Source organism: Mustela lutreola, chromosome 6, assembly GCF_030435805.1.
Source record: "Mustela lutreola isolate mMusLut2 chromosome 6, mMusLut2.pri, whole genome shotgun sequence".
NCBI classification, from domain to species: Eukaryota; Metazoa; Chordata; class Mammalia; order Carnivora; family Mustelidae; genus Mustela; species Mustela lutreola.
The window spans coordinates 119,803,385-119,826,803 of NC_081295.1; the positions used below are offsets into that span (position 1 = coordinate 119,803,385).

The following is a 23,419-nucleotide window of genomic DNA, read 5'->3' on the forward strand; positions in this document are numbered from 1 at the left end:
CTGCCCCTTCGGCATTTCCACCCACCACAGTCATCGCGGGAGCTTAGCCACAGTTGGTAGTTAGCGGGACCAGACAAAACCAACCCTTAGAATGGACACTTTTGGTGCGCTGTGACTGCTGCTGAGGGACACCTGAACCTTCCAGGGAACCCAGACCCTTTACACCACCCAGTCCTACAATTTCCCATGCATGCACTGATCAACCCAAGTGCAGCTGCAGGTTTATGGGAAATGCTGCCAAGACACCCTGTTATAAACGGGGAGAGGGCTGCACAGGGCAGGGGAGGAAAAGGAGGAAGAAAGGCAGGGAAATCTACAAAGTATGCCATTGGGAAGAACTGGATCCAAGACCCCTCCTGGCCCTTCGGAGCTCCGCCGTGTCATTCACATCATTCCACGGAAGCCACTCCAAAAAGCAGACCAAATGCTCACTGTCCTCTTTCTAAGGCAGAAAACACAGCTTTTGTGTCTTTTCCTCTCTGCTCAGATCTGTCGCTATATGAGACTACTTTCCCCCATCACCAGATGGGGGCGCTCACCACTCCCACTCCCCCTGCCCCAGCCTCCGAGCCCCCACGCCCCCGCGCCCACCGCCCGCGTGAGGGGAATTTTCCTTAAGATCCTGGGGTTGGAGAGCAGCGTTGAAATAGGTAACAAGAAGGAAACAAGAGCTCTAGGTGGTTGTGCCAAAGGCAATCTGCATTTCTGAAAACGGAATTGGTTCCGCAGCCACAGCACTTAGGTGGCACGAGGGTGGGGTTCCTTCTGCAGAACAGCCCTGTTCAAAGCTCAGCGTGGCAGCCAGGTTCTCCCTGACCCTCACCCAGTGGCCTCTGATGTGCTTCTCAGTAATGAGCCGCAACAGGGACCCAGCCACCACCTCCATCTGTATGCACAGTGCCCCAGCTGCCTGGTTGGATGTGTCCGCTCCTTTCTTCTCTCCTTCTCCTCCTGCCGCTGTTCAATTTCTCACAATCGGTTCAAATAATTCTTTTTCTCCAACGAGTTCCTCCAGTTTCCAGGACAGCAGACTCGATTGCTTACTGGACATGCAGAGCCCTGGAAGAAATTAAAATGGGGGGTGGGGAGGGAGGGATAGGGGAAGATAGTGTGAGTTGAGCCGAGACAAAAATGACCCTATTTTCACAAAGGAGAAAGAAAGAGAGATCCGCTTTTGGTTAAAGCTCTTCACAGCCAGGAGCAGGGATGGGAAAGGGGAAAGTGCCCAGAGGAACCAGGCAGGAGAGGACCGCGATCTTCCTCACATCTTAACTGAGGTTCATCCCGTGAATTCTGCAAGAATCTCGCCAGAAAACTGGCAATTACGGAGAGTTACAGATTATCCCTCTTCGTCTGGAATGTACTTTACACTTAACAGGACCACGGGTAATTATAGGGCAACCTGAGCCTCGCTTCACAAGATGGAGATGATGAGGTATTTTCTCGGTAACCACATCGGTATGATTTTATAATTACCGAGCTACGTGGATTTGCCATGAAATTGAATAGTTAAAAGCAAAGAGTAATTGCCTGATATCTGTACTCTGTAATTTTGTATAATCTAATCATGGACAAAGCCCAAAAGAAAATGTTCTGAAAGCATTACATTTTTCTTCATACACAATTCGTTATTGACATCGGGGAACATATTCCATGCCGCTAAAGGAACTTTTACCCACAGGTATCAAAGTGTGGCCAAAAGAATGAGAGTTTTGTTATATTTTCAGCTGATTGTGAAAAGCAGCCAACCGGACTGTCCATTATACCTGTTCTGGCGTTTCTCTGTGACAATATTTGCCGCCTCACTAACCTGGAGGGATGAAAGGTAGCTCTCCTCTTCCCCGGGGGGCACTGAGATAAGGCAGCCGGAAGCTGGGCTGTGCTGGGACCATTCCTGTCAAGACCTGAGCCCAGAGGGCACCCACTTTGTCCCCCACTTTTCAATCACACTCTGCCAGCACCCCACTGTTCCACGGTGTGATACCACCCATGATGCGGTTCCAAGCAAGCCCAGAGAAATGCACAAGGCTGGCAAGGGGGTGGGTCAAGGATGAGGCCATGGTCCCCCAGGGTCTCTAAGGACCTGATAAATGTGTGCAAGGCTCTTTGCAGGAGGAGAAGGCGAATGGAACCCACTAAAAGATTTATGGCTGTTGTTATTCTAAGGCTCTGCTGAGACAGAGAGAGGTCAGCAGGATGGCCGGCGGTGTGCCGGCCCTCTGGGAATCCAGAGCCTTCTCCTAGAGGCCCCTCACCTCTGCTAAATGTGTGGATGTGGTTACTAAGTAGATTTTGGACACTGGAGCCTGCTTTTCCTCTTCTGCCTTTAATAAATCAGGAAGACCGCCTGCAGCCTGAGCTGCTCACAAAAAAAAAAAAAAAAAAAAAAACCCACAAGAAAGTGAGGAGAAAGGGGGGCATGCAGGGCAGCCGCTGACTTTGCAATATTGCCCTTTGCTTTAAAATATGCGTTCCCATACTCGACCCAGGAGGCAAACTCTGAGAAGGCTCTCATGAACCTCCAGGGTGGCTCCCAACACAAGGCAGTGGTGCTGGAAGAGGACGAGGGCTGAGCCTGAGGCCGGGAAGATGCCAGGGGCAGTGAAGAAACTGTGGGGGTGCAGCAAGGAGCAGGTGAAGGCGTCCTGGCAGACGATGTGGGTGGAGGGCGACCAGGGGGCTATCAATCCATGGAAGGGCCAGGACTGGAACAGACTGGAACCGGACCTTTCCAGGGCAGGGTACATGGAAAGGCCCCAGACCTGAGAGGGACGATTGCCTTGTGAGGGTTTTTCTGATTGACTTTTCTCCATCCAACGGTGAGGATTCTTCCAGGGGTGGAGGGTAGGGGGTGCGGGGGAGGCAGGCATTGCATGGGAGCACTGATTGGCAAACACCCTGGGGGGGGGGCACATGAGCCCAAAGGCCCGTTGGACACAGCGAGATATCCAGGAACTTCTAGAAGCCCCACGGAGACAGAGGATGGACCGCAGGGGGACAGAAAGCTACGCCTGAGGATATGATGGGTTCCAGGCTAGAGGGAAGACAACAGGCTTGGCGGGTGGGGGTCACTGGGCCCTAGGTCGGTATATCAACAGCAGCAGCCCCAAACCCAAGCCTGGCTTGACAAAGCCCACACTGGGGACCACTGCTGGGGGCGGCTCCAGTTCAGGACATATTTTTAAATCGTCCTGGGATCCATTGTGATGAAACAGACCATAACTCTGCAAAGTGCCAGAATGTTCACTTTGTTTAAGCATCAGATTCAAGCCCTCTTAGAATACACGGGGCCAGTATTGATGCCGAAAGGCTCGTTCCTTATATATTGAACTGCACAGCTGCAAGGAGCTGCACAAATGTTACCAACTCATTTGTCATGCAAACAGTGCTTCAGAAAAAAATAAAATACTATTATGTGGTGTATGTGTTAGGCAATCACTATATCAAATTCATGGCAGTCCGTGCAAACACAGGCAGAGAAAAGGAAAACAACACTTGGTGAGAAAAATTGCACCACATGGGAACAGCTAAGTTGGGGGAGATGGGGAGGCTAACAATGGAAGCCCGACAGCAGAGGCTGTAATTTTCCCAGCAACTGTGGCCAGTGTAGGACTACCCCGGTGGGACAGCAAGTGGCAGTGGCAGAGATGCAAACCACTGGCGGAGGGGCCTTGCCCAGGACCCAGGGAAGGAATAGGGACACACAAGGCGGGGGCTGGGCCACGGGTGGGGAAGGGGGGAACCTCATTGGAAGGGTAGCAGTGGCATGGTACCTGGGAGGCCAAGGGCAGCCACAAACGTCTGGGACAGGAAGCTGGAGAAGGATGTGGAAGGCTTACAAAGAGGGTAGGGAGACAAATAGGAGGCTGTGAGCCATAGCTCAGTTTCCATTTGTCACCACTCCCCCATGCTTCCCTTAGGGGCCTCTCACTTCCTGTAATCAAATAGGGTGCCCTATGGGAGGTTCTAAAACGGCCCTCCCCACCCCTAAGCTGCCCCTGCAGAGAGCGGGATTAAGTATAAACACTTAGGAGCCATGAAAGACTATGGACTCTAAAAAAGTGGCGGGGGCCGGTGGGGGGGGGGGGTATTACAGAGGGCACAGATTGCATGGAGCACTAGGTGTGGTGAAAAAATAATGAATATTGTTATGCTGAAAATAAATAAAAAATAAATTAAAAAAACAACACCACCACCACTTAGGAGGCCTATCAGGCACTGTTTGAACCTCTCATACAAATTACCTCTTCTAATCCTCATAACTGCCCTACCAACTTTATTGGCCAGCAGACTATAAATGTTAATCGGATGTGATCACACATCTGAAAGTGGCGCCGGTAGGATTTGGGAGTCCCCAGCCTAAACTCGCAAGTGATACAAGACTGTGTCTCGGGGGTCTTCCTCTACCCATCTCTTGTGAAAAATCCCACTACCCACACATACGGGCTCCTCCCAGAAGCCTGTACTGCCCACTCAAGCCCAAGGGCATTTGGGTCTTCTGCCTCCTTGAGGCCCGTGGCATGGACCTGGGGCAGAGGACCTGGGACAGGGCCTACATCCCCTCGGAGCTCCACCCCAGAGCGAACTCCTAGGAAAACACCACGGAGGCCTACCGCCCTCGACCTGAAGTCGGACAGGGTCTCAGAACATTTCCGGCATCTAGCTCACGGCCAAACAAAGCCCTTCCCCAAGCACAGACAGAGGCAAAGAATCCCATCTCCTCATACTCCACTGGCGCTTATCACCATTAAGCAATTCATCCATTATTTCACCATTAGGCAATTCATCAACACTTTGCTGAATGCCTACCAAGGGCAAGGGACCGCGCATGGGGCGGAATATTTGGAAAGAAACCCTGATCGGTCTTCCGGAGGAGACGGACTGAGCAAGGAGGGGAAAGAAAAAAGGAAGAAGGAGGGGGGGAAGAAAAAAAAAAAAAATCCTCGGACCTCCCCAACATGGCGGCCAAAAAGGCCGACTCTGACCCCCTCATCATGGCCGGCAATCAGGCAGAGGCGGACCTTCTCAACATGGCGACCCAGACAGACCTTCCCATCATGGCGCGGGGCCCCGCCTGCTCCGCCGCGGCCGCGGCGGGAGCAGTTCCGGGTGCGGTGCGCGCCGGGGGCGGGTGGGGGGCGGCGTCCTGGCCATGGCCGGCCTGTCGGACCTGGAGCTGCGGCGGGAGCTGCAGGCCCTGGGCTTCCAGCCAGGACCCATCACCGACACCACCCGGGACGTCTACCGCAACAAGCTGCGCCGCCTGCGGGGCGAGGCCCGGCTGCGCGGCGAGGAGCGGCTGCGGGAGGAGGCCCGGCTGCGGGGCGAGGAGCGGCTGCGGGGCGAGGAGCGGCTGCGGCAGGAGGCCCGGCTGCGGGAGGAGGCGCCGCTACGAGCACGGCCCGCCGCGGCCTCCCTGCGAGCGGAGCCCTGGCTCTCTTCGTCGGTCTCGGGCTCGGCCTACGCGACCTCCGGGGCCTACGGCGATGTTGGGGCCTCCGCGGCTCCCTGGTCCCAGAGCCGCGGCCTCGCCTACCCCGCCCGCCCTGCGCCGCTCAGGCGCCGCACCTCGGTCCGGGGCAGTTCCGAGGAGGACGAGGACGCCCGGCCGCTCGACAGGGCCGCGCCGGGCCACGGAGTTCGTCGCTGGTGGGCCTCGACCCCGACCCCGACCCCAGCACGGCCACCCTCAGCCCTCCTAGGCGCGGACCCGCGCCCCGGCTCGCGGGCGGCGCGAACTGGCCCGGCCGGAGCGGCGCGGGCCCGGCCCGAAGCGGGACGGCGGCTGGAGCGCTACCTGTCCCGGCTCCTGTTCTGGGCCAGCCTGGGGCTGCTGGTCGTCTTCCTGGGCATCCTTTGGGTGAAGATGGGCAAACCCTCGGCTCCGCAGGAGGCGGAGGACAACAGTACGTCCCGGGCCGGCGCAGGGGAGGGCCCCGGGCGCGCGAGTGTCCACCAGAACGGCCACCCGGTCCTCCCAGCGCCAGGCTGCACATTCCCGGGGCCTTGTCGGATGCCTCTGGCTGTCTTCTTACCTCCAGACCCTGACTCTCCTTCCTCCCGCTGTGGGAGAAGAGGGCTGGAGTTCCCGCAGTAATTTCTGTCTTCACTCTCTGCTGTTCTCATTTTCTGCCTTAACCCTCCCTGCCAACCTCCCTTTCAACCACGTGCTGGAAGCAGTCTTCATTCCTAGTCACTTCCACCTCAACCTCTGGTTTTCCCCCATCTAGAGAAAACCACACCCCTATCCAACAGACAGGTCCACCCCCATTCGTTTTTCGTTCTTTCTTAACTTGGATCTCTTGCTCATTCACACGTTAGTGCCCATTTGAAGGCACCCCAGGTTTCACTGCCCACAGATCAGATCTGGTTGGGTTCCCAGCTTTGCAGCACCAGAAGAGTTTAAACCGATATAAATGGAGGCATTTATCCTTGCTTGCATTATCCTCCTGGAGTGTGTGCAGAGAGGGTTCATGTTCCCAGCCATGCTGCTGTCCACACTTCAGTGACTAGACATGCCAATAAGTGGTCTGCAGGATACAGTATGCTTCCTGAAGAGTTGAGGATTGGTATGTTTCTTAAAAGGGAAATTTGCCTCTTGGGTAACGTTGGGCTTTAGTCTAACAGAAAACAACATAGACATCATTTCTTTATAAATTTAAAGGGTAAAGTGTATAAATTTAAAGTCTAAGTATAAAGTGACATTGTGAGTGCACCAGTTTTTTATATTCTTTGGAAAGCATCGTGATTAATCCTGCTCCCAGCCTCAGGCCAAGGCCACATCTCTTCACGCCTGGTAGGAACAGCCAAGATGGAGGGAGAAGCTAAATTGTGTCTTAGCTCTTGCAGCAGATGGGTGTTTGGGTATACGAACGAGTCTGTGGGCTCACGGGGATACCAGACTTGTGCACACACCCAAATAATTTCTTGGCTCTGAGAGCAGTTTATCCACCTGCTAAAGAAATTAAGCAGACCCCGGAGTGTCGTGGGACTGTACTGGTACCACAACAGTGAGTCTACTGTCATACTTACTGCTGGAGAGGCTTTAAGACCACAGCTCTTGGATATATACTGAAATTTACCTGGAGCGCCCCTCCCATGATGGTACTAATCCCTGTTCAACATATCACTGTTGGCAATTTACAAAACCATCATGTATATTGACTTGTTGGAGGTTAACTCCCTGAGTTAAGCAGGGGAAGCTTTATCGATCCCATTTTACAAATGAAACGGAGATTCAGAGTGGTTGAGTTACCCAAGAGCCTGTGGCTCATCATTTCCCGCTAGGACTTGGACCTAGCTGCCCTCATCCTCATTCCTAATCCAGGATTGGGAAACTCTTACGTGTTACTGTCTATGTTTTAAAAATGCCGCCACTTAGATGACACCTTCCTGATCCCCACCCTTATGTTGGTAATGTTTTACTTCCCCTGAATTTTGAGACTGGTCCCTTTCTTGCAGTCTTTTCCTCCACCCACACGTTTAATTTCCTCTGTGTTTCTTTTCTTGGTCTCAGTGAAATTATTGCCAGTGGACTGTGAGAGCAAAACAGATAAGGTGAGTCTGCGTTCCTCTAAGCTTTTGTTATTCCTCCCAAGGATGTTAGCCTCTGCCAGGAGGTAAGCTGGCCCCGAAAAAGATCATAATAGGCTCATTTTCAGGAGTGCTTCCTGTAATGTACCAGAATCACATCGTGTTCTGTGGTGTTTGTGTCAGACTCAATTGTGGCAGGCGAAGGAGTATTTGAAACAGAGAGAATTGAACTCCCAGGATCCAACCCTGGGCTTGTTATGGAAGCTCTCCCATCAATCACGGCGCTGGGGACTTTGATCTTCTGCCTGAGTTAATCTAGGGGGATGCAGAAGGTGGGGGCTGATGGTTTTAAGCACCCGGAGGCTGGCTTCTCAGGTCCATATGCCCTCTGGTAGTGCGTCTGTGGCTGACTGACGGGTGCCGTTCGGATTTGAAACATCATGGGATGGGGGGAGGTTGTTTTAAATATATCTGAAGTAGAATGAGTCCTCCCAGTTCTATAGATTTGTTTTATGAAGCTTTAATGTTCCCTACAAATAATATTTGGGGAAGGCGAGCAGCCCCATCCATTTATGACTCATGCCCCTAGCATTAGCCGGGAGCTGGGATGCTGGCACTGGTGATAGTCTAGGGAAGATAGGAGGCAGTAAATTTTCAGGTCATAAATCCTACCAGGAGGAGCCTTTTGCTGCCAGAGGGCATGACTTAGTAGTCTAATTATTAAGTGTGCAGTGCCAGGCTTCTCTGGAGGCCTCAGTCTCCACGTCTAGCAGCCCAGCGGCTGGGAAAGAAACAATACAGGGTCATGTGTTCACTCTCTTACCCATGTCACTGAAGGGGTGGCCTGGGGCAGATAATAGGTTTCATCTCTTCTTTGGCTTCTGCTGTGCATTAAGGGTTGTTTTGTTGTTAACATTCATTTATTGCGTTCATCCACCAAGTATCTTTGCCTCTTCTCAGTTGTTTTGGGAAAACAGATTCGTCTTAAGTTTCAGCTCCCTCGTGTTGTGCAAACCACAGTTGGCGATTACAGGAAGTGGCCCGGAAAAATAGGTAGTGGCCAGACGGAACACTAGAATTCTGAACCCCGAAAGCAGAAAATGGGCAACAAGTCTGTAAGATTTCTCTGGTTTCTGTCTCTTGGTTCTTCACCCCAGTTGAGTGAGCCCCGACAGGCACAATCCAGGGCCTTGCTAAAAACGTGCCCAGTGAGCAGACTGGGGACTTACAACCTCTGAGCATCCGAGAGCAGGGTCTGGCATCGTCAGCAGGCGCCACTGAGCTGAGATTTCACAGGATGCTCTTGGTCTTTGTGAAGGGCGGACACAGGAACTGGGAGGCGCTTCTTGGCTTTGGTGAGGCTCTTGCTGAAAGTTTCATTCTTTGTGCGACTCTCAGGCTCCCCCAGAACCCAGATGGGCACTGGAGTTATAGATATACATGTTCTTTCCCTTCTCAGCCAACGATGACACTTAGCGTTTTTCTTTCTGCCTTTGTGCTGCTGAAAACGTGTGGACAGGCTGGGAGTGGGTGTGCTATCTCAGGCAGGCCGTCTCGTGGTCTGGTGCCTTCTGTCCTGTTCCCTTTAGGTGGTGTGAGCCCTGCTTTGCCTAAATGTCGGTGAGTTTGGAACAGAGCTCATTGTGACCACTTTTGTTGTCCTTTTGTGGGTTTTTTTCTTTTTCTTTCTTTCTTTATTTCTTTCTTTCTTTCTGGTTGTGACAGTAAGAGATGTTTAGTGTAGAAAATTTGAAAAGTGTGACAAAATCAGCCATGAATCTGCCACCAAGAGATAATAAATCGCCTTTGACATTTTGGGGGCGTTTCCTTCCCCCTCTCACCTGTCTGCGTACGTATGTTTATAGAATTGGAATCTCTGTGTATATTCAGTTACATTTTCTATCATCAACATTTCCCGTCTCATTCGTCTTTAAAAGGTATCTTGGGTACCTGATTCCACTTACAGACTTGGGAGTTGTCTTAGAATGTTCATGGTCATACTTGTAAATCTTGGTATTGCCATTTTGTACCCTGTAAAGGCTTTTGGGTCTTTAAGCAACACGAGGTTACATATCTTGGCCTCTGAGACTATGAGAAACCAAGCCCCGCACATTGCAGATGAGGGCCACAAGTGAGTCCAAGAAGGATATTATTGTGGTTCCTCCGGCAGTTGTCATGCCAGGCCCCAAGCCCTGGCCCTCGGTGTCAGTCAGGCGCCCTGGCCAATGACACCCCAGGGGAGGTCTACAGGGGGCGGCAGGCTTAGAGGTGACTGGCTGCAGCACTTGGTATCTGTGGGATCTTGGGGTCCTAGCAGGTCTCTAAACCTTGAGCTCTTCATCTGAGAAATTGGGGTGCGGTCAGGATTGTGGTGAGGAGTCGGAGCAGACTCTTGACAGCCCGTGGCCTGTCATTCATTCTCAAGGACAGCAGCCTTCCGTTTAAATATTCTCAAGCTAGCAGCCTAGCAAAATGGGTTCAATTCAGCTGCGGGTGCAGGAGAGCTAGGTGTGCCTGTATTCCCGTGCCCATGTCCTCATACGGGTGACTTTCGTTCCCCCGTTTCAAGATGCCTAGAGATATCACAGTTCCAGTCTAGAATCTGGATGTCTAGGATGAGGCCTTTGCTGCAGCTCATGCATACAGTAGATGATTTATGGGCGGAACGAAGACAGCTGGCTCTCCAAAAACAGACGGGAATGGCCCAAGGAGGGACGAGACCGTGGTAGTGTGGCATTTGCCTGGCCCACCACGGAGGCCTGACCACATCTTCCCGCAACCTCATGGCCTTCATTCCGAGGAGAGTTACAGGACAGAGGCCGGGGGTGCCTCTTAGACAGTAACCGGGGCTGCTTTTAGCTCTCCCTCAGCTTTTATGGTTAACCAGATACTTACCCATCCTTTGGAGAATGTGGGTTTTGCGGGGTTCCGGGCTGCTCAGCCCTTGACAGTACAGACAAGGAGGCCTAGCCAGATAGACAGAGCCCCCCCGGCCATCACCCCTCTGCTGACTGCTTGTCCTGTGCTCTTCCAGTTCTGTCAGGCCAAGCAGAAGGCGGCCTTGCTGGAGCTGCTGCATGAGCTCTACAATTTTCTGGCCATCCAAGCCGGTGAGTGCCTCTCTCAGAGCCCCAGGGTGGTGGGCTCTCACCCTCAGCAGCTGAGTGGGGGCTGGCTGGCAGGCGGCTAAGATGCCAGATGTCTCCCGGAAGATATCCTGCAAAACCACGCCTTGCCTTCCCCACTTTTCCACTCAGTCACATCTCCTTTCAGCCTACAGTTGGTTCTCATATCCCCTGGAAGGGTCCCAGGGCTCCTGGCCCCAAGCCTTTCTGCTTTCTCCGGATGCCCACTACCTGAGGTCTGGGGCATTCATGTTGCCTTGGAGGGGGCGTGGCACGCCCTAGGTCTCCTCAGTGCAGGTCTGTTGACTTGGAGGGCCTCCCTGTACCAGGTGGCTGGCCAGGCCAGGAGGAGAGGCCTGTGCAGGGGCCAGGGGTCGGCAAGGTAGGCTAGTCACACTCAAGTCCATCCAGCTTGCCAGGGCCCCGGGGTCACTTCTGGTCCCATTTACCCCATCTGGCTGGAGGACCTTGGATAAGTCCTTTATTGTCTCAGAAACCATCTTCCTATCCCACCAAGTAGTCTTGGGTCTTTTTTTTTTTTTTTTTTTAACAAAATGAAAAAGGAAGTCCTGTACTCTAGGAGAGGGCATTTTCAGCACCCCCATGAATACCCCCTAAAAAGTCATCCATTCGGAAGGCTCCCCTACTGTTTTATTTAGAAAATTGTTCTCTGAGGCCAGAGATAACCCGTCCCCACACCTCTAAGAATCATTTGCTAAAAACATAGGTAATGACCAAAGCTTATGCCCCCGGTGAAATATATTTGGCACAAGAACCAGATGGAGCTCTTCAGTCTTACGAGATGTTCCAGAGACACCTCTGACCTGTGGGGCCTTTTCTAAAGTTGTTGCTAGGGAATTGAGGCTAGATGGGCCTGTACTGGGCCCTCAGCCCTTGGGGCCAGTCTTACTGGCCCGAGCTCTGCCACCACCTTCCTCCTGAACGGCAGGAGACTGGTGATGGGCAGAGAGGCATCTGGGAGCTTGGAGGAGGAGCAATAGGAGTGGGAGCTCACAGCACCGTAGGCCTCAGGGGCCTTTCTCTGCGGCCCAAGTGCTTGGAATATAAATTCTGGCCCAAGAGGGTATTGTAGACCTTTGTGACTCAGTTGTGGTCCGGGAACCAGTCAAATCACTCAGGAGGTTACTGGATGGAAATGCAGACTCTGAGGACCCATCCCAAACCTATGAATCAAAGTCTGCATTTTCAGAAGACCTCCAGGGTATAAAGTAGAGAAACTCTGTCTTAAGCTGTGGATGCTGGTAGACATTTCTCCTTCCTGCCCTCTGACTATGGTCCTGGCTTATGCCATCAGGGAGCCTAGTGCCTCTTGTCCTCTGATAAGCCCTCTGTCCTCTGACAAGTCAGGGGCAACCCTAGGGTCTCATTGTCGGGGAATGAGGGCTCTACCAGGCTATACCCACCCCACCACCCCCACAGATCACCTGTAAGCAGAGCCTTGTGCTGGCCTTTGCAGCTAACAGGCTGCTTCTGGTCTAGTAGAAGAGACACACCACCTACGTCCCTGACCACTGGCTGTTATGAGGCATGACTGGATGAGAACCGAGAGGCCAGAAGTTCCAGGAGGCATGTTGCCTTTTAGCCAGAGCAGTCAGGAAAGTGGCACAGGGGAGGTGGTGTCTGTACCAGGCCCTGAAGCCCAAGGAAGGTTGATTCTATGTATGTGGGGGGCAAGGCAGAGCCAGAGAGGCAGGAAATGACGGGGGCAGGGATGGAAGCAGCTGGCCTCACAGGGGAAGGAGAAACAAGGGATGGAGTTTGGAAAGGTCAGCTGGGCCCAGTTGTGGACGGCAGGCCACGGGTGCTTGATCTCCGTAGGCAGTGAACGCCAGGGAGGCCTTCAAGCAGGGGAGAGAGGTGCTAGGAGCCAGGAGCCAGGAATGCCAAGGCGACAGCAGCTCAGGGGTAGTAGTGCCATTTAAGCAGAATCATTTTAAACTCCTGTTGATAAGACATGGATGGGAAGGGGGAGAGGAGGAAACCAATTAGGAGACCATGGCCATGATCCAGGCAGGCTTAAGCGGGGCAGGGCGATCAGGGCAGGGTAGGTGAAGCCAACTTGATCTCAGGGGTCCCCTAAAGTCAAAATCAACTTCGGCATTAGAGGGATAAGCTGTAGTTCATTCTCAAGATTTTTGAGAATCCTCAGCCACTTCCTCCCCCAGCACACAGACTGGCCCTCCATGGCCCCTAGGCGGCACCAGGTTAAGAGTTTGTGGCTTCAGGGTCTTGTGCAGGTGCACCATGTGCTGTCCCTGCTCTCAAGGAGCCTGGTGACCCGCGGGAAGCAGCACGTGGTGGGTGGGCGGTAGTGGGCTGTCGAGAGCCAGTGACTGTGGCAGGCCCCCAAGTCCAGAGTAATTTGGTTCAACAGGATTCCCCTACAGGCCAGAGGTTTTTCCAAGGAGATGTCCCTGGGTGGGCTTCCTCCTAGGTGGGAGCTGGTCACCTAGGGTGCTCAGATGGGAACAGCACCTTGGGGCTCCACACTGAGGCCCCACTGCCCAGCACAGAGACACCCTTTTTCTCTGTGGGGCATTTGGACATACATCCCCAGAACCCCTCAACCAGGTCACCTGCCTGTGTCACGGTCAGAATCCCTGCAGTGCCTACGGCTTCCCAGCCTCTCTTTTCTCCCAGGTTGCGTTTATTTATAGTGCCATTCTGGTACCTTCCAAAGCTATCTGTCTGATCCTTTTAAGGATCAATTGCAAACAGACCTTAGGATTGGGCAGCTTTTTAGTCATTTAATGCAAATCACCGCACTGCTTTGCAGGTCAGGTTTTAATGATCTGGAATCGATCCAAGCTAAGTGGCTTTTGATCTTGCTGCGGAGTGAAGATGCCCCACGGAAGCTGGAGTCGCGGGGCCACATGCTCCCCATCAGAGCTGATGGCTTGATTCTCGCTGCAGTTTTTTTAGGCCGTTTCCGAATAATTTTTTTTCCACCTCTTCTTTGTGTTTGAATGTGTGTTTTCTCCTCCTAGGTAATTTTGAATGTGGAAATCCAGAGAAGCTAAAAAGCAAATGCATTCCTGTAATGGAAGCCCAGGAGTACCTAGCAGTAAGTAGGCTGCGGTGCTTACCCATTCCCGAGAGGTCCTCGTGCTTTTGTACTGATCTTGCAAGCCCTGCTTTTTTTTTTTCCCTTTTTGTTTTGTGTTTGCTTTTTGGCTTTTTTGTTTTCCCTTTTTTTTTTTTTTTTTTTCCTTAAAGTTAGTTCTGAGTGTTAGGCTACTTTCAGTTTGGGCAGCAGCAGGGGTGACTGGTCCAAGGTGGGCTGTGAGCCGGCCTGCTGCCTCTTTCCAGGGGCCCTGTTACTTGCTCCCCACTTTTCTTTCCTTCCCAGCAGCTTTACGGAGCTGCACTCTGCCTATCCGCTCTTAACTTTATGTTCGCTGTGTAGTTTGCTCAGGGTCTGTTGGACTGTTGGCCTGGCCCCAGTTTGATAGAATTCTGGAACTTGGGGGCCAGCAGAAACTTTAAGGGTCACCTAGCTCCTTGTCATTTCCCAGATGAGGAAACTGAGGCCCAGAGCGGAGCAGGGACTGGCCACCGGCCTCCCACCCTACCCCGCCCCCACCCCCCTTCCCCTTTTTTTTATTTTCCCCAAGATGAGCTGCCAGTTCTCTGGCCTCACACTTTGGTCCTTGAGAAGATGCTGTGGTCTTGGCTACCTCAGGCCTACATTGCTTTCTTGTGTGCTTCTGCATCGACTCCTCCCAGTAGAGCTCTTTCTTGGCTCTCATCGGCCAGATTTCCACCTGCCACTTTATTGTGCATTTAGCAGAACAGGGCTTTGGGGCCTGCAGAGGACACCTTAATCCAGGAGGAGAATAATGTTCCAGCTGATCCGCCCAGACACAGCACTAATCTCCTGTTCCCTCCCACAGAATGTGACTGGCAACTCCTCCGCCAAGTTTGAAGCCGCACTGACCTGGATACTGAGCAGTAACAAAGACGTGGGCATCTGGTGAGTATGGGCGGGGCCTCACAGGGTGGCGACACTGCCACAGGCCCCTGCGGCCATGGTCCTTACCCATTGGCCGGCTGCTGAGCACTCACAGATGTGTCTCAGGGCGGAAGTTGGAGGCAGGTCTCCCTGCTGAGTCCTTGTGGGCTAAGCCTGCAGCGGGGCAATGGAAAGAAGCAGCACTGGGGCCAGGGCAGTGGGGGTTGGGGGTGGGGCAGGGGCCAGCAGCATAAAGAGCCATTTGAAGATAAGACACAAAATCCAGGTGTTGGGTTGTGAGCCAAGTGTTCTAGCTAAGCGTTTCAAGTAACTCACTCTGCGCCCCTTGCATTTACCAGCTCCATAGGGTTGCTGGAGAAGGCATTTTTCTGCACTTCCTTTTGTCCGCTGCTAGTTTTCCTTCCTAGATGAAACATTTCTGTCTGTTGGTTTTTACTCAGCATGGACATTGCAAAAGGAAATACTGAATTTTATTCTGACTGGGCAGTTCGACCTCATTTCTGTCTCTGCGGAACTCTGTTAGTAGAGATGGCAAGCCCCCTCTTCCTCCTGAGAAGCCCCAGCTGGCTGGTCAGCCTGTGGGGGAGGGGCGCACCAGCCACACTACCCCCATCCGGCTCCCTCTCGCTTTCCAGGGTTTGTGGAGTCTCTGTTCAGGCCACAGCTCCTGATATTCAAATACACTCTAGGGTTTTGTTCCCTTCCATTCTAACCCACCCAGACTACTAATTCTGTCGGCCTCGCCTCCACCAGAAGCCCCTTGGGCAGCTCAACCTAAAGCTTGCTCACTGGATGCAGGGCACGATTAAAATTCATTGGCTTAAAAAAAAAAAAAAAAAAGCTTCCCTGAGTGGCTGAGTGATTTTGTGTTAGGAACAGGGAAGGAGAGAATATGGATTTTATCCTCCGCAGCACTCACCAAAGCTGCCAGCATAGAAGAATGATGGCACTCACCCTTTCACATTGGGGGAAGGCTGTCAGGAGAGTGTCCAAGCCCAGCTCAGATGACCGGTGCTCAGAGTGGGTCGTGAGGTACTGGACCGCTTCAGAGACTGGGCATTCCCTTGTGTGGTCTGGAGCGCGGGATTGTCAACTAGCCGGAAGAAGGTGCAGGCGTGGGCATCCCCACACATCCCAACATCACCTCTTAGGGGCCAGGCTGGAGGTGATGGGGCCGGGGCCTGGCCTCGGAGAATCCTTTGCTTGTCCTTCCCTGAGCCTCACAGCACCCCATCTTTACTCTTAAGCAGCCTATGTGCCTTCTTATCCCCGTCACCGTCACCGAGGAAAAGCACACCCTCCCAGACTCTCAGTTCCTGCCATGCAGTGCAAAGCCAGCAATTCAGTAAACATTTCCATTTCTCTGTGCTGGGAGGTGGGAATCCAATTTACAGTTTAATCTTCCACATGCTGAGAGGGGCTGTCAAAAGACCCGACAGAGGGGGACTTCACTTTAGCGGTAGGGGTTCAAGCCTGCTGCCGTCTTTAAAGCTTTATTCTTTCTAAGTAGCCAACGTGGGAAATTTCTGGAAAGCATGCAGCCAGGATACTAAGTCAATTTTATAAGCAAGTAGAGGCCTCAAAGCTCATCCTTTTTTCTCTATCTGCTCTAAAGTAGGGCTGATCCCAGGGCTCTTGGGAGCTTGGGAACGTCTTTGCAGCCCCATGTCCTGTTTCAGGTTGAAGGGGGAAGATCCATCGGAGTTGGTGACGACTGTGGACAAAGTGGTCTGCCTGGAGTCTGCCCGCCCCCGCATGGGTGTGGGCTGCCGCCTGAGCCGCGCCCTGTTCACCGCGGTCACCAATGTGCTCATCTTCTTCTGGTGTAAGTCCTCGGCTGCCCTTCTTCCCCCACCCCAGCCCATCCTTGCTGTGGGGACTGCTCACACAGCACCTCCCCAGAGCCCAGGCTCAGGGACGCTCCTAGGCATGAGTGATGAGTTCTAGAAACCCAGGCCCTGAGAGTTCATTTCTATCTAGTGAACCTAAGGTCTGTGTAATAAAACAGAGGAGATGAACAAGTCAGCCTCTGCTCTAGGTCATCTTTAGAGATTGGTGGCAGGAGCATGAGGGTAACTGGAAAATATCCTTGATCAGGGTCAGGACGATCAGGGTCCCCGGGGTCGGAGTGGTGGGGGGAAGCCTGGCCCGGGGCGGGAGCCCAGCATCATCTCCCGACAACCCTCCAGGGCCTCAGAGGGCAAGCCTTTCAAAGGAGGAGAAGGCGCAGCAGGACCTTGGCCTAATTTTATTCCCTGAACAATGTAAACATCTCCTTGGGAGCTCTAGGTACCCGATGAAAGCGGGAAAGGCCCAGGGGGCTGAGCTACAAATCCGAACACAGGTCCTGTCGCCTGACATCAGGGGCTGCCTTTGAGCAGAGACCTCGGGGCGTCTCTGAAGGCCAAAGGCCGAGTCACAGGACCTGCCGCTCTGCAGAGCTGGCAGAGTTACAAGTTTCAGGCCATCTGGGCGTGCACACGGCTCCCTCCCTCAGGCCGCCGGGTGCAGACATCATTATCCGCAGCAGTGTCTCCGAATACAAAGGGCCCCACATGTATATATGTATGAAATGCCGTGTTCCAGTTCACAAGGGAGGAGATGAAAGGCCCGGAATGAGGTTGGGAGGAGCCGCAATCTGGGCAGCTGGGGAGGCCTCTGTGGTGACAGCCGGCGGGAGGAGCATGATCACTTCATAGCCTGCCTACCCCCTGCACCTCCACGGCCCACGTCTGCTGCGGGTGGCCTGGGCCTGACACGCTGCAGGCATGCAGGCAGAACCCTGGTGCTGCTCCCCCACCGCCTCCGGCATGGCGGCCGGCCCACCCTGAGATCTGGCCACTGGCTCAGCGGCCAGGAGGGATGTGACGGAGTCATGGGGCCCGTGTTCCCTCATAGGTTTGGCCTTCCTATGGGGGCTCCTGATCCTCCTGAAATACCGGTGGCGGAAGCTGGAAGAAGAGGAACAAGCCATGTATGAGATGGTGAAGAAGATTATAGGTGCGTGGCCCCCAGGGAGAGGACTCCTGGCACCTGCCAGAAGGTCCTTGCCCTCAGTCCTGCCCTCTGTCCTGCCCTGCAGACGTGGTCCAGGACCATTACGTGGACTGGGAGCAGGACATGGAGCGCTACCCATACGTGGGCATCCTGCACGTGCGCGACACCCTCATCCCTCCACAGAGCCGGTGAGTGCCATGGGAGGAGGCCCAGAGCGTCAGTTATTGGGGGCGGGCAGTGCAGCCCCGAGGGGCACCGGGGAGAGGGCTGTGCCCACCTCTGGCCACTGCTCAAGCGCAGCTCTGAAAGAAGCTTCTGGAAGAAACAAGCCCCTGTGAGCGTCTGTACTGACTCTGGGTGGCTGACTCTGGGTGACTGGCACCCTCTTCTCCGCGGTGGCTCAGGCTGGGTTTCTGTGAGTGGAGGTCCAGAGTCCTGTGGACACTGGGAACAGAAGAGTTGGGTCTCTGGTTCCGTTTCTCTGCGATGCTTATGGTCCCCGCCTCCGCAGACTCTGTGAGCTGGTGTAGAGTTCCCCCTGGTCACAAGATGGTAGCCTGCCGCAGTGGGGGCAACATCTCCCTTGTCACGGCAGCAGGGGAGAGACGGGTCATTCTCATGGGCAGAAGACATTCCCAGAAGCTGCAAGTGACACGCTCCTTGAGGCCCTGCTGGCCGGAACCGGTGACTTGTATATTCTTGAATCAGTCACTAGCCAGGAGGAGATTGTTTTGCAAACATTTTGAACCATGACCCATTACCTAAAATACCGTGACGTGCGTCCCACAGACGCGTGCACATGTACATGTGCATGCCTGTAGCAGAGAGCAGGGTTATGCAGTGGTGGCTGGGGTCAGTTTCCAGGGTGCACAGCTGCACGGGAAAGGGGAGAAGGCCACGGTCATGCCTGGGCCGCAGATGCTGGATGGAGCCTGACAAAACCCAGCACGGATAGCTTTGGAGGATGGGGTCCCCAGCGCCTGCCACGACTTTAGCCCAGGCTGTGGGCCCTCCTCAGAGCTTGCTGTGGTGTGGGACCAGACGCCATCCCCTCAGGGGGTGCCGAGCCCTTACTGGCTGAGTGCTCACTGGGAGCCGGCACTGCCCTGGGCCCTCAGGAGACACCACCCTGCTCACTCACTCCTTGCTGCAGCCATGGGAGGTTACGGCGGCGAGTGTCCCATCTTACAGAGGAGGGAACTGAGGCACCTGGAGAGACTAAGAACTTGCTGAAGAAAATGCAGCTGCTGGTGGTGTTTCTGTGCAACCCAAGAGGAATTGATAGAGTAAAACATTGAAGACCCCTTTTAAAGGTGAAGATGCTTTAAGAACTTTCAGGCCCCCCTCCTCCTTGGGGAGGTGCAGGCAGGAGCTGAGCAGGGGCAGCTGGACCCCGGCAGTGGCCAGTGCTTGCTGTTGGTGTGAGCACAAGGCAGCCACATGGCCCTCTGGGGCAAGGTCACCTGGTGCCTTCATGCTGCCACCAAATTTCTGGCTTGCCCAGAGTCCTCATGTGGCCATGGGTAATGGCCCCTCCAAGCCGGTTTCCTCGTCCAAAGTGGAGATAACAACACTGCCTTGCAAAGGGAAGCCCCTTATTTACTCAACAAATGTTTACTGAGCTCCTGCTATGGGTCACACACCCCTGGGTCTCGGGGAGGCTGTGAGGAAGAAGCCCAAGTCCCTGGCCTTGCTTCCCGGGAGGGAATAAGGAAACTGCTGTGGGGTAGTGACCGGTCCTCGGGAAGTGGGGCGCGGGTGTGTCGGGAGAGGGCCTCACCACTCATTAAGTCAGCGCCTAGCCAGAACGCTCCTCCGAGGGCAGCCCTGACGCTCTCGGGCTTCCTTCCGTTCGGTGGGGCCTGCACACCAACGGGAGTAAGAGCAAGAGCACCACCACTGCTCGTCTTGGGCCTGAGCTGCCCAGCCTCCATGCAGAGATCACAGGTGCAATGGCGGTCCATGGGGACTGAGCCCTGGCAGTGAACCCCAGGAGACTCACCCCCTGTTGGCTCTCAGCCCCTCAATTTATCTCCCAGGGCCCCTGATTTGCGTAGCCAAGCCCTCACTGCCATCACAGCCAAACCCTCCACTGTCCTCGGCCCTGCAGAGAAGCGCCTGCCCTTAGGGCTGAAGGAGGGCTGGGGAGCCTGGCTGGCAAGGAAGGCAGGGGAGCTAAGAGCAGCTGGCTAGCAGGGCGTCGATCAGTACCTGTTCGTGGGCAGCCTGAGAAGGAGGGCTGGTGTGAGACCAGCCAACTGGGGACTGCTGAACCGTCTGAGGGGTTGTTGGTGGCAGGACTGACCCCCGAGATAGAAAGCCCTGGCACCCTCACTCTAACTCCTGACCCACAGGCCGCCTCAGGCTCCTTTGTCCGCCCCCAGGCTGAACCTCTCCTTCTCCCACATGGACGTACCCCTAGCCCCTCTCCACGTGAGGGGGCATGAGGAGGTAGTGTGCAGAGCTGACAAAACACAGGGACTCAAAGAGAAGATGTCAATGCAACCCTCCCTGACCGCCTTGGAAACTTCCTGTCTAGCCTGGAGGGGAAAGAGTTTATAGGGGGCTGTCCAAGGGATTGCAAGTCCCCGGGGAGCCAACAGAGAAGGGGCCCTGCCTGGTAGCTCTGGTTCCAGGAGTAGCTCTGGTTTCTTGGCCTCCCCAGTTAGATGCTGAGCTCATTCCTGTGCTCCAAAGTACTGTGGAGTTTGGGCTCAGCAGCCCAGTGGCCACTCTTTAATTGGCCCACATGGGGCATTAAAATGCAGCCAGCACTGGTGGGGGGCCGCCTGACCGGGGCTGCTGCAGGAACAGGCCCCAGCAAGAGCTGGCCAAGGCCGGCACAGCCCCTTCCCACTCGGACACCTGGGGGTACTCTGGCCACCTCTGGCTCCCTTCAGCTCCCTTTAATTGAATGCTTTTAGAGCAGAGAAGGTTGAGGAATCATTTCTCTGTGGCTCAAGAAATTTCTCTCCTCTGCAGGAGTTCTGTTAGTACCTGACGCCTTTTCCTCCCACAGATAAATTCCATCCGGGCTCCTGGATTTTTGGCCTCGGTTTGTACAAAGGGTTTACACAGGCCCACTCGCTTCTCTGATCAGTGCCAGACGGAGCTCCCGGGGCGCTGCTGGCCTGCTGAGCCTGGCTCCTTTCTTTGCAGGAGGCGCATGAAGCGGGTCTGGGACCGGGCTGTGGAGTTCTTGGCGTCCAACGAATCCCGAATCCAGACAGAGTCCCACCGCGTGGCTGGAGAAGATATGCTGGTGTGGAGATGGACTAAGCCCTCTTCCTTCTCTGACTCCGAGCGATAAATCCCAGGCGGGGAGGGGGGCCTGTTCCCAGTCGGCCTATCCCAGGCCAGTCCCCTCCAGGGGCACAAGAAGGCCACCAGACCTGCCAGTGCTGAATTCACACTTGCCTTGACTTTCACCCTCCTCCCGACTCCGGTTCCAAAGGTCTGTCTATAAGACTCTGCAGAGATCAGCTTGTAGGAAAGCATGGGCTTCGTTGAAGGGCAGCGGTGGGGAAGAGCCAGAGGCCAAGTGCCTAGCTTGTCCTCTGTGTTGGTCCGATCCTCTCTGCCCTGATTGCTGGCAGAAGAAGGGAGAAGGGTTTGTTTTTGATGCAGGGAAAAGACGAAAGAGCAGCCGTGAGACCCTGCAGAGCAAGTGTGCAGTTCGGTGGGCTACAGCTCTCCCACCGCTGGCGAGCACTCAGCAGGGTGGGCATCGTGCCTTTGGGAGGCGGGTCGGGACGGCAGGCTGGGGCAGCAGGGGTTGGGGAGCAGTTGGGTCCATGTGCCTTCAGAGGGTGTTACCTGGGAGCTCAAGGGTGAGGGGAGAAAGCCTGTCCTCTAGCTGGGTGGGGCCTGTTTTATCCCGAAGGGGTAAGGTGCTAGAAAGTAGAACATGTACTGTAGAAGAACTCTCTAGAAATGCCAGGTCCTGGCACACGGAACCCTCAGGTCAGGAGGAGTGAGCTGCCAGGGTGGCCTCCTGAGAGGACCTGGAGCAGGCACAGGGGCCTGAGAGCAGACAGGAGGGTAGGGCTGCCCGCTGCCACCATCTCTGGCCGCCGGAGGCAGCCTCCCAGGGTCGGGCTTCCGGGACTCCAGCGGTGCTTCTCACAGAGTATTCGTTCTAGACCAGCCCCGCAGCCACGGCACTGTGTGGGGCCACGATGCGCATTCCGGTACTTTGGGAGTGCCGCGCTTCCGGTGTGCGAAGGTCACCGTGTCTTAGGGCGACCACAGCCACCCCACGGGGAGGCAGTGGAGCCAGAACTTGGCGGCACCGACCCCAGCTGCGCGGGGCGCGCGGTGTGCGGCGGCCTCACGGCTGCCCCCTGCTGGCCGCCAGGGAGCGTGCATGCGCCGCTGCAGACCTTCGTCACGGCCCCCCCAGCACAGCCCGCCAGCCCTCGGCCCGGCCCGGAGCCCGGCTCCAGAACCGCCCTGGCGGGGGGCCTTATTAGTTAAGTGCGGGGAGCCTCTCCGGCAGAGCCGCGTTCCCATATGTTCTCAGCCGCAGCAGGCGGGAGAGGGGCAAGCGGGCCGAAACAGCTGCCTCCAGAAGGCATCAACCACCCCCTTTCGGTCTTTCTGGTATTTTTTGTTTCTCTAATAAAGCTCCAGTCTCCCTCATTTGAGCAATACTCTCTCATTTCCTCTGATATCTGGATGATCGGCGGGGCTGGAATCTGAGTGCCAGCCCCGTGGCAAAGAAACAGTCGTAATCAGGCTCCAGCCAGAAGAATAACACTGCAACAGGCTTCAATATCAGGGTTGAAACTATTGGATAAATAAACTATTTATTAAAAATGGATGTGTTTCTTGTCCATGGTTCTCCCCCTTTCTCCCCCTAGAGTGACGTTGTAAGGGATGGCAGCTTGCCAAAAGGTCAGCAGAAGAGGAGGGTGGGGTGGGCTGACTAGGGGCCCTGAGCCTTCTCCCATGGCTGGCTGGCCCCACCCCGCTGTGGGACCCAGCCTTTTCACCAACAGGCTCTCCGGCAAGCCCCCAAACCTCCCAGAGCCTCAGTTTCCCCATTATCACTCTGCATGGCCTTCATACCAGGCGGGCTGAGCTCAAAACATGCCCACCTGGTCCCAGTGAGTGTGTGCAAGGGGCGAGAGTCAGTAGAACCTTTCATCCTCGGCCCCATTTCTGCTTCCCCGCAGGGCCCCAGACACTCCCGGGTGGTGCTCAGCCCCTCTCAGCCCTGGGAGGGAGAGGAAGGAAGAGCAGAGTGAGGCTGGTTGGGGCTCCTTGTCTGCAGACTGTGTTCTCTGAGGAGGCAGAGATGAATGTCTGCCACAGACCAGTGTCTGGGCCTCCATTGCTCTGGAGGCCCCGGGGGCAGTCTGGGAGGGAGGGCGCAGGGCATATGGGGGTCTGCAGCGCAAGGGTTCACGGAGCTTCCGGGGTCCCATCGCCCTCCGCCAAGACAGTCCCTACCCAGAGGGCACAGTGGGGTATGGGGAAGAGCTGCAGGCATGGGGGTTGGCGTCCTTCTCTGTCGGCCCTGCTGCACCCTCCACAACAGCCCACTTCTAGGTGGTGGCTGGTGCAGGAGCACCATCTGCGGGAAATTCTGTGGAGAAACTGACCATCAAAGCACCCAGAAACACAACCCAGACAGAAACAAGCCCACCTTTTCCGTTTCTGTTTTTCAGGGAGAGATTCTTTTTCCCTCTCCCCTGTTTCGTCTTAAGTTGAGAAGGAAGTTAATGCACGGTTCTATTTCTGTGAGGCTGTTTGGAGAGCGGCAGCA

The 23,419-nt window shown here is 54.8% G+C and overlaps 1 protein-coding gene and 1 long non-coding RNA gene across 2 annotated transcripts; one reads left to right on the plus strand and one right to left on the minus strand.

Moving 5' to 3' along the window:
• Positions 1 to 678: 678 nt before the first annotated feature.
• Positions 679 to 6,286, minus strand: LOC131834229 (uncharacterized). The gene is made up of 2 exons (XR_009354794.1): positions 6,036 to 6,286; positions 679 to 1,059 (listed from the first exon to the last, which is right to left on the minus strand). It is a non-coding gene; the product is annotated as an uncharacterized LOC131834229 (long non-coding RNA).
• LEMD2 (LEM domain nuclear envelope protein 2) lies at positions 5,112 to 22,469 on the plus strand. Its single transcript, XM_059178605.1, has 9 exons — positions 5,112 to 5,906; positions 7,517 to 7,557; positions 10,568 to 10,643; positions 13,667 to 13,743; positions 14,573 to 14,652; positions 16,332 to 16,477; positions 17,551 to 17,652; positions 17,735 to 17,837; positions 20,809 to 22,469. Exons 1-9 carry the CDS (start codon positions 5,153 to 5,155, stop codon positions 20,957 to 20,959), a joined length of 1,530 nt encoding a protein of 509 aa, XP_059034588.1. The 5' UTR covers positions 5,112 to 5,152; the 3' UTR covers positions 20,960 to 22,469.
• The last annotated feature ends 950 nt before the right edge of the window (positions 22,470 to 23,419 follow it).